The 11,086-nt window shown below is 39.6% G+C and overlaps 1 protein-coding gene across 1 annotated transcript; it reads left to right on the top strand.

Moving 5' to 3' along the window:
- Positions 1-8,634: 8,634 nt before the first annotated feature.
- Positions 8,635-11,086, top strand: LOC132066075 (uncharacterized). Its single transcript, XM_059459464.1, has 3 exons — positions 8,635-9,170; positions 9,455-9,908; positions 10,085-11,086. The coding sequence occupies exons 1-3, from the start codon at positions 8,635-8,637 to the stop codon at positions 11,084-11,086; spliced, it is 1,992 nt and encodes a 663-aa protein (XP_059315447.1).

The raw sequence follows: 11,086 nt of genomic DNA, 5'->3' as shown, positions 1-11,086 counted from the left end.
TTTTTACATTCTGTTTTCTACAATAATATTCTAATTAGCTTTTCTCATTTAGCGTTTTACCTATAATCCAAAAAATATCATTTTGTATTTTAAGTTTCAAATTTTATTTAGGTAAACTAATATCATATTTAAAACTAAACTATGACTTGAAATCAAACAAAGTATGCATTTGAATTTTGTTTTTCAAGCTTGTCTGCTTCCATGTCATCTTGTCTCTGAGACTACTGCATTTGATCTATAAGAATAATAGAGATCAAGGTTGAAAATACATTTAAATACATTTTTTTTTTTTTGTGAAAAGAATCCTTAACATATTAATGGACTTCATGATATATTTTATAACTCAATAGAAGTTCAGGTGAACCTCATGTTAGGCAACTTAAATTTGTGTGAGTTTGCACGAAGCTTGTATTGAAAAAAAGAAAGAAGAAATCTCAATACTATATCTTCATAAGATTAAGTATGATAGAACACAATATGCAAACAGTTCATACACTAAACCTAGAAATAGATAGAGGTGTTGACACCCGATTTTGTCCCGCCCCTTTTCCGAAATTTTTATTTGCGAATAGTCATGTATATTTCACCACAATTATTTGCTTCTATTAATATAGTCGTTTTTCACTGTCCAACTATAGCCATCACTTATTATCATTATTATTATTATTATTATTACTACTACTACTATTATTATTATTATTATTATTATTATTATTATTTTATTATTATCATTATTAGTATTATTATTATCTTTATTATTCTATATTCATTACTATTATTATTATTATTATTATTATTATTATTATTATTATTATTATTATTATTATTTTTTCATCATACTGCGAGCACCTAATATTATAATCGCGATAGGCGCTTTTAACATTTTTTACCCTCCTATGTAAAACGCATCGCATTTATTTTATACAATTAGATAATGGCATTTATTTACTTTTAAACTTCATCGCGCAACTATTACGATATCATATAATTTTATTTTTATTTGAGTACTAATAAGTATATTTTTTATATTAAGCAATATTTTGGCACGCGTAAATATATAACTAAATAAAAATTGTCTTTAATCACTAATAGTGTGGTCATTACATATATATATATATATATTTTTTTTTTTTTAACTTATTAATGCAAAGGAACCCAATGGCTGAATTAGAATAAAAAAAAAACCATCAGCTCTTTAAACCCAATAGCCCACGTTGAAATAGCCCAAATTAGTGTCTTCATCAGCCAAATATAGAGCCCAAAATCGCCCAGCCTTCAGCCCATATTCAGCCTCCTATTCCACAGCCCTAGAGTCAAATTAGGTCTTTTATTTTTTGCTCTAACTCAGCGCCGCACGACCCCTTTTCTTCTTCAAGAAAAACATTCCAATGGAATCAACATGAACAGAGTTTGGCTACTCCATTTTCGTGCAAGCTTTGGCTTGTTTCAATATTGTCAGAATCCTTTATGTCCTTTTGAATAGGCAACGTTCAAAGATGAGGATTTTTAGATTTTCTTTAAACGTCACGATTTTGAATGATCCAAAACGATTTTGAAATGCAAAAAATCTAACCTTTCGAAATCCGCCCAAATGTTACCCCTAAAACCCTAGTTCGTCACTATAAATACCAAAGTTCGGAGTCCATTTGAGGGGACGATTGAAAAATCGGCCCTTGCTTAAAAAAAAAAGTTCTACAAAAAAAAAATTTTCTTTCCAAGGAAAATCAAGAAATTTCTTTTGTTTCCACTTGCTGTTAAAACCAAGCAGAAGCGTTTTTGCTTTGGCTTGAGACGAGGCGTAAACGACGTGGCCCGAGATCGACGCCCCTGTTCGCTGCACCCGGAAAAGCAAAATGGGGTCTTCATAAAAGACTCTCACCGCCGCAAGCAATCTCGTTGAGATTAATGTTTGCCACCGTTAAATCCAAGACTTGCTTTTACATCTCCAGTGACGCCTCTCATGCTCTCGAAAACATACCCAAATAGAACACAACGGAGGGGAAGAAACAACGGAATTCCCCTCCCATTGCGTCACTCAATTTTATGCTTTATATATATTTTTTATAGATCTTTTGATTTGCTAGATTATTTTACTCCATAGGTCTTGTTAAGTTAAGAGTACTTTAAAATAGTTAATCTTATGGGGTAGTTTAGAGATGATGGATTAGAGTTCAATAGATTTTGAAATGACGTCTTAAAGAGTTTGTTAATTTAATCTATTTTCATAGGTTAAGGATTTTTTTTAAGTTATTAATTTTATAGAAGTTTGTCTCTAACTATACTTTGGATCAATAGTGATTTTTAATTCAGTCACACCAACTGAAGTTTAAGTAAAGAAATGGCTTTGAGCATTAATAGCAAATTTTGGATAATAACTTTACGTTTTTTAATTTAATCGAGCAACCCTTTTGTGAACTAAAAGTTATCACTTTACTTAACTCCCCTTAAATAAAAGTGGCATTTCATCCTTAAGTTGTAAACATTTTTTTAAAAACAAAAGGTCAAGTTTAGTTTTTATCAAACAATTTTCTCAAATGTATAGTCGAATTATTTTAACTTTTATTTGAAAACGAATTTGCCTAACCCCTTCCCTTTAGGATAATTAGAACCCTTACCTAGAATTGAAAATTAAGTAAGACCATTAAACGGAGGTTTAGTTTAGCTTTACCTTAGTTAGTAATTAGGTGCCCTAATTCATCTTAAAATCAATTAGGTGGCGACTCCTAAAATAAGCAAAAAATAGAAATCTCCAATATGTTGTACTCTAATTTAACCCGATCTAAATGGGGTATAACAGCTTGGCGACTCCGCTGGGGATATTAGGTTCTAACCATAACAAACTTAGGTATAATTAAATTGTGGACGTTTGGTTGCTATTTTTTTTTAAGTCATTTTCCTTATGTGCAATTTGTTTTTAGGTGATGTAAGTTTTTATGTGATGTAATATTGTGCAATTTGTGATGTAATATTGTAATTATTATTTTTTCATGTAATAATGTGTTCCGTTCATATTTCCTCCACTCCTGGAAAATTCACACAAATTCACACACTCAAGCGGTTTCGCGGTTCGCGGCCGTGCACTACTAAAACACCCTTTAGATTGGATCGATCTTGTGGATTTAGTCGATCGGCGGTGCAGTCGACGGCCACGGACTTTCCACTCCCAAGTTGTCCGCTTGGGGGAACCTTGTGTCATAGAAAACCAACTCTTAGTCAGCCTAGGATAGAGCTCAACCAAAACCTCTCTTTAGGGACATGCATCATATAAACCTAGGCGGCTTAATACCCAAGGTGTATTAAGTCCATTAGTCAACCTCGTCCAAATGTCCGAGCGGGTGTACGACCCCGAGTGACGATTATCACGTTATGTGCATTTTGTTTGAAGGATAAACATGTCATTATGTGGACCATGTGCTATTTAGGGTAGTGGGTAGAACTAACCATTTGTGAACGCAGGTAATCATGAGTCAGTACAATACTTACCCAAGGTTCGGCATGGTTTTGAGCACCCCTCCTCAACTAAAAGCATGGTGGATTGATTTGGGAGACTACGGACAGAGGGTGGTACGTGGAGCACTTGGGCATTTACCGTCTTTAATGGATATCCAGCCGTGTAGAGACATCATCGAGGCGGCAACTGTGTTTTGGGATGAGAAGAGAGCCGTGTTTAGATTCGGCAACAATGAAATGACTCCTTTGTTAGAGGAAATAGGTGGCTACGTGGAAAATGTAGCTTTATTACATAAGAAGAAAAAATGGCAGAATTGTGGCATGATTATTCCAAAAGAACCTTCCCCAAAAGAATTTGTTGACAGTTTCGGATTCAGGAAGGGTAAAGGCGTAGAATGTTTACAAGGGTCTGCGATACCATTTGACTACTTGTATCACAGATTTGGCTACCAGCAAAGTTTCACCAATCATCAAGATGAATTTTTCTCGTATGACTCTTGGAAACAAAAACGGTGCTTCGCTTTCTCAGTGTGTTTTTTGGGAACTATGGTATTTCCTAAAGGGGCGACGAGAGATATTCACACCCGACTCATTATTGTAACAGAAGCCTTATTTGGTGGCATTGAAGGGAAATACTACACTGTGGTTCCTATGGTCGTGGCAGATATCTATCGAGCGTTGGGGCGTTGCAAGCATGGATACAAGCATTTTGAGGGATGCAATTTGCTTCTACAAATTTGGCTAATGGAACATCTCCAAAAGGTCGACAGAAGTCTAGCATTTCGAAAGCCGACGGGAGAAAATCACATTCTTGGACATGTTCCAGGGGCTATTTTGACTAATCGATCATTTGAAAAGCCAAATTGTGTAGAGGGGTGGGTAAGACTTCTTAGCCGTTTGAACGATGATTCAATTCAATGGATGTTCGGTTGGTTTCCATCTGAGGGTTTGGTGTTTCGTACGAAGATCGTGCCATTTTTAGTTTTGATGGGACTTCGGGGCTTGCAACCTTATGCCCCGCTGAGAGTTTTAAGACAATCTGGAAGGAAGCAAAACATACCCTTAGTGGCAGACATGGATCATTATCGAGCCGACTACAAAGAGGGGAAAATTCCTTTTGCGAAAGAAGTTCTAAGCATGTGGAAATCGAGGGAGACCATGAAAGCAGAGTCAATTGAGCCAAACAGATACCAAAGGATGCGATGATAACTATACGGAGTGGTTGACCGCTAACTTGGAAGGATCAATCACACCGGAGTTAGCTTGAAGGGACGAATTAAGGATCAATCGAAGCAAGCACACATCTTAGAAAAATCTTCGGGCTTGAGGAAAAAGAAATTAAGCGTAAGAAAAAATCTTGATCTTGGAGAAGCGAGAATCTTGCAACACATCTTGTATTGCGTAAGAAAAATCTTAAGTTAATTAGTGAAGCTGAGCACCATGCACAACTTGAGGAAAAGGAAAGGGAGGCAGAGAAATGGAAGCAACAGGCACTTAGTTACGAGCAAAGCATGCAAGAACTAGATACACTTCTAGCTCAGCAAGGAGAAACTTGCATCAAAGAAGATATCAAGACAGGAGGGGTTCTGGCTATGTCATACCTTATCCAGAATCGCCGGAAGATTGATCAATCAATTCAAGCAACCAAGAGGCTCAAGAACGATGAAGGGCCTTCTTCATTTTAATTAGCTCATTGAAAGTCAAGTTTTGTTGTAATAATTTCCTTTATTATTCTGTACTAAGGTTTTAATTTTCGAACAATGTATGTTTTTGGGGTCTTCAATTAATGGCACGTTGGGATGACATATAATTACATGTTTTATCCTTCAAACCTTCGCTAGGCCTACCTCTGGCACAAAAGAGGTCCCATGCATAATAGGTCGCGCTATGATTTTTCTTTTGCTATATGATTTTTCTTTTGCTATGTGATTTGTTTGCTATGCGATATATGTTTCTTTCAACATTAATTGCTTATGTTAATAGTATTTTATCAAAATAGCAATTACTCGCACTATACTAACGCAGTTTTCTTCATTTTTGAAGGTTTTCTTTTATTTTGATTATTTCCCCAAAGGTTGATTCGTGTTGACTGCGAACTGGCGGATCACCCATACTTCACAAGATCAAAAGCACGAGCATCCGACAACATGAATGATTCAGGGGCATCCGAACAGAATGGCTTGGGACTTATCACCGTTCCGAGAGACGAGCCTGAGCCTTCAGAGGGAAGGAATGGTGATGAACTCATCGCCCAATTAATGCAACAAATGGCCATCATGCAAAGTGAAATTGAGCGACTGCGAAATCTCACCAACCTGTCCATTACCCTCAACACTCCTCCTCATGAATAGAGAACAAGTGCGGCAATCCCGCCATCCTTTTCGCCCGTTGACTCGACTCGCCCGCCCTCAACCATTTCCCTCAAACCCTCCACTTCACACAATCAATCCAAACGCTACTAATTCGCCCCCCATCCCACAACAAACTAATCTACAACAAACCATCTCTCAACAATCTAATCCACAACAAGCCACCCCACAAACAACTAACCCACAACAAGCCATCCCTCAACAAAATAACCCGCAACAAGCCAACCCGCAACAAGCCAACCACAACAAGCTAACCCACAACAAGTTAACTTTCAACAAGCCAATCTGTTACCCTTCACCCCATACAAGTTAACTTTCAACAAGCCAATCCGTTACCCTTCACCACTCCATATGTTTCCTCGGCCTGTAGTTATCCAAACTATCCCACTCAACCAGACTACCCCACTTACCCAAAGCTACCAAGCAACCCAACACATACCTTTGGCACACGCCGCTAACCATAACACGCAGTATGTGCCACCGGTATATGTAGCGGAAGCTCAACCCTTCACTACCCCATTACAAGCCGTGCAGCAGCCAGAGGCTGATCCTTATGAGGAGATGGAAAGGGAAGCTAGGGCAAGAGCGGAAGAGAACGTTGCAAAGGAGATTCGTAGTCTGAAGGAAGCATTTAGAAGCATCCAAACCCACAAGGGATGTGAAGGACTTGAATACGAGGATCTGTGTATTCATCCCGATATTGAGTTGCCTGCTGGATATAAGGTGCCAAAATTTGATATGTTTGATGGAAAAGGAAATCCTCGGGCTCATTTGAGATCGTACTGTGACAAGCTTGTTGGAGTAGGGAAAGATCAAGCCATTAGGATGAAGCTGTTTATAAGGAGCTTGACGGGAGAAGCACTTGATTGGTACACATGCCAAGATCCGCAGAAATGGCGTAGTTGGGGAGAGATGGCGCAAGAATTCATGGATAGGTTCAGGTTTAACACTGAAACCGTCCCAGACAGATTCTATTTGATGAAGTTGGAAAGGAAGTCAACAGAAACTTTCAGAGAGTATGCTATGCGGTGGAGAGCAGAAGCCGCAAAGGTCCAGCCCCCGATGGCGGAAAGTGAGATGACGACGCTTTTTGTACAATCTCTAAAAGATGCAACATACTATGAAAGGTTGATAAGTGTCATCGGGCAAAAGTTTTTTTGAAGTTATCAGGATGGGAGATTTCATAGAAGAAGGTATCAAGATAGGAAGAATCACAAATTTGGCGCCTTGCAAGCAACAAGTAAGGCAATTCAATCAGATTCAATTGGGGGAGCGATTAAGAAGAAGAAGGACGGAGTGTCCGCGGTCATGACCATCCAGGAACGTAGACCAAACCGGATGTTAACCTACCAATACCCTTCATCCCAGCCCGCATATTACAGCCAATACACCCAAACCCCCCTCGGCCTTATTACCAACCTCCACCCGCTCCCTCACCCTGTTTACCACACCCAGCCAACATATTGTCCACCTCGAGCACCCGCCTATCAAAGCCCATCACGATACCAACCAACCTACTCGCCTCAACCCCAATACCAACCACAAAACCGTCCACAAAATACACCCAGACCTCGCCCAAACTTTGAAAGAAAACCAACTAAAACTTATACACCATTAGCCGAACCCTTAGCCCAATTATATGAAAGATTGAGAACTGCAGGGATACTCCAACCGATTCAAGGAAGAGTTCCTAACCCCCTTCCTGGATGGTATGATGGGACTAAACATTGTGCGTATCACTCAGGAGTTGCCGGACATGATACTGAAAATTGCCTTACTCTCAAAGATAAAATTGAGGCGTTGATCAAAGAAGGAATCATCCAGCTCAAAGGGGCTCCCCCAAATATAAACGACAACCCTCTACCCAATCATGGTGATGCAAATGTGAACATGATCGCCATTGATGAAGACTGTAACCTGGAAGGGACTATTGTACCAGTCAAAAAAGAGGAAAAGGTTGAATCATCAGCCTTTATCGCTCCCGTAATTACAGTTCAAGTGAGGGCACCGATTGAAGTGGAAGTACTCACTCCCAGGCCTAAGATCACAGCCTTAGTTGCTCAGGCACCTTCTTTCAACACCAAAGCAGTTCCTTGGAATTACTCGGCTGATGAAAGGAACAAAGGAAAGGCAAAATTGGTTGTAGAAACCGTTGTTGCCGGGATGACAAGATCTGGGCGGTGTTATGCCGCCGAAGAGGTAACGCGAGGAGCACCGAGTAAGGAAAACAACCAAAAGAAAGGCATGTGACCGAAGGTGAAGTAGAAGAATTCGGAGGAAGATGCCAACTAAGGAATATTCGTGGTAGAACAACTAAAGAAAACACCAGCCCAAATTTCTTTATTGTCATTGTTGATGAGTTCGAAACCCATAGGAGCGCTTTAGTGAAGGTACTAATGAAGCTTATGTTCCGGTGAGACCTCTAGCGAGAAATTTTCAGCCATGGTTGGAGAAATTCTCGAAGCCCACAAAGTCTCTTTTCATGACGATGAGTTGCCACCGAAGGTTTGGGGCACAACAAGGCATTGAATATCACGATCAAATGCGAGAGATAAATTCATTTCTAAAGTGTTGATTGATGGGGGTTCAAATTTGTTAACATATGTCCTATCATTACTCTCCGAGCTTTAGGAATTGATATCGGGAAACTTCGTGATAGTCACGTGAGAGTCAAAGGTTTTGATGGAGCTCAAAGGGGTGTCGTAGGGGAAATTGACTTGATATTGGAGATTGGACCCGTGGAGTTTACGGTCGAATTCCAAGTGATGGATATATCCGCTAGCTACAACTTGTGATAGGAAGGCCATGGATCCATATGGCTGGTGCAGTCCCTTCTACCTTGCACCAAAATTTGAAATTTGTCTGGAATCATCAAGAAATTGTGATCCATGGAGAGGGCAACAATTCGATTTATCCCGAAAATTCAATTCCTGTTATTGAAAGTGTAGAAAGGCTAGATGGATCTGTTTTCCATATTAAGGAAACCATGTGTACTACTCGAGCTGAAAGGGTAAAGTTGCCACGTGTGCTTATGATGGTGGCTTGGGAAATGTTGAAGAATGGTTTTAAGCCTGGTCGGGGTCTTGGAGTGAACTTGGATGGAATAGTAGAACCAATTCAATTACCCGGTCAGAAGGATACTTTTGGTCTTGGATACGAGCCCACTCTTGAAGAAATCTCATTGGCTAGTCTCAAAAGGAAAGGTGATATTCCCTTGCCAAAGCCTGTCCCTCTCCTGAATCAGTCATTTTTCAAGGCGTCTGTCACCCAAGTACCAGAGAAGCTGCTGAAGACAACCTCGTGGAAGGTCTCAAGAATCTATTCATTGCCGAGGAAGAAGTTGAATGCAATGTGATTACGAACGATTGCCCGAAACTCCAACTATACGGGATCGAGCCTGGAGATGCTTTAAACAATTGGACTTGTACCCCGCCCCCGGTTCTCTCGGGAGTCTTGGTAGATGATTTGTATTAGTATTTGATGAAACAACGCGATTCAAATTTGAGGCCTGAATCGTGTTTATACTTTTGTTATGTTTTGCCTCCACCTTTTGAAAGCTTAAATGCCAAATCCAAACTATAATTTTCTATTTTAATTTTTGTCTTCATTTAATTAATTTCTCTGTTCTTTTTCAGCAATCAAACTAGTAAATCTGCCGATACTGTGAATATGACACGTAATGAAACAAGCGAACCAATTCTAAATGCCGAACAAGATTCTGAAGAATATGAAGAGGACATGCAACCTGAAGAGTTAACTAAAGATTTTGAACATTTTGAGAATAAGCCAAAACCAAATTTGGATGAAACAGAGACCATAAATTTGGGAGATTCAGAAATAGTGAGGGAAACAAGAATTAGTGTCCATTTAACTCCGTCACAAAGGGAAGAATTGATCAACCTTTTGAGACAATATATAGACGTGTTCGCTTGGTCTTACGATGATATGTCGGGTTTAAGCACAGACATTGTTTCGCATAAGTTGCCTATTGATCCATCTTGTCCTCCAGTGAAACAAAAGAAAAGAAATATTAAACCGGATTTGAGTTTAAAAGTCAAGGAAGAAGTCTCCAAGCAATTTGATGCAAAGGTTATTCGAGCTGCGAGGTATCCCACTTGGCTAGCCAATATCGTGTACCAAAGAAGGATGGCAAAGTTAGGGTATGCGTGGATTATCGGGATCTCAACAAGGCTAGCCCGAAAGATGACTTTCCCCTCCCAAATATTCACATACTTATTGATAACTGTGCGAAGCATGAGTTGCAGTCATTCGTTGATTGCTTCGCAGGATACCACCAAATTCTGATGGATGAAGAAGATCGAGAAAACGGCATTCGTCACACCTTGGGGAGTATACTATTATCGAGTGATGCCTTTTGGACTCAAGAATGCGGTGCCACCTATATGAGAGCCATGACTACTATTTTTCATGACATGATCCACAAGGAGATTGAAGTCTATGTGGATGATATCATCATCAAGTCACGAAAGAGTTCGGATCACTTGACGGATTTGAAGAAGTTCTTTGACGAGGTTGAGGCGATACAATTTGAAATTAAATCCCGCAAAGTGTGCATTTGGTGTTCTGCTGGGAAGCTGTTAGGTTTTATTGTGAGCAGGAGGGGCATAGAATTGGATCCTTCAAAGATAAAGGCTATTCAAGAGTTGCCTGCCCCAAAGAGTCGAAAGGACGTGATGAGTTTCCTCGGTCGACTCAACTACATTAGCCGGTTCATAGCACAATCGACAGTAATATGTGAGCCAATAATCAAGCTATTGAGGAAAGATGCTGCTACCAAATGGACGGAAGATTGCCAACGAGCTTTTGATAAAATCAAGGAGTATTTGTCTAATCCGCCTGTTTTGGTGCCTCCAGAAGCCGGAAGACCTTTGTTATTATATTTGTCTGTGTCAGCAAATGCATTTGGATGCGTGTTGGGACAACATGATGAAACAGGAAAGAAGGAGCAAGCAATATACTATTTGAGCAAGAAGTTCACGCCTTATGAGGCCCGTTATACTTTGTTGGAACGCACCTGCTGTTCTTTGACTTGGGTTGCACAAAAGTTGAGACATTACCTGTCTGCATATACTACTTATCTCATCTCAAGGATGGATCCACTCAAGTATATCTTTCAGAAGCCCATGCCTACTGGGAAGTTAGCCAAATGGCAAATTTTGCTAAGTGAGTTCGATATTGTATATGTTACCCAAAAGGCTATCAAAGGGCGGGCAATAGCGGATCATCTTTCTTTGAACATCCCGTAG

Source organism: Lycium ferocissimum, chromosome 8 (assembly GCF_029784015.1).
Source record: "Lycium ferocissimum isolate CSIRO_LF1 chromosome 8, AGI_CSIRO_Lferr_CH_V1, whole genome shotgun sequence".
Taxonomy (NCBI): domain Eukaryota; kingdom Viridiplantae; phylum Streptophyta; class Magnoliopsida; order Solanales; family Solanaceae; genus Lycium; species Lycium ferocissimum.
The sequence above is the reverse complement of the archived record's forward strand: the minus strand, read 5'-3'. Positions and strand labels throughout refer to the sequence as shown.

What these genes read in the sequence shown, in the direction of transcription:
- LOC132066075 (XM_059459464.1), top strand. Translation starts at nt 8,635, where the DNA reads ATGGCTGGTGCAGTCCCTTCTACCTTGCACCAAAATTTGAAATTTGTC. An exon ending in AGGAAGAAGTTGAATGCAAT is followed by an intron (nt 9,171 to 9,454) that starts GTGATTACGAAC and finishes GTTCTTTTTCAG; the next exon opens with CAATCAAACTAGTAAATCTG. An exon ending in CCAAGCAATTTGATGCAAAG is followed by an intron (nt 9,909 to 10,084) that starts GTTATTCGAGCT and finishes CATGAGTTGCAG; the next exon opens with TCATTCGTTGATTGCTTCGC.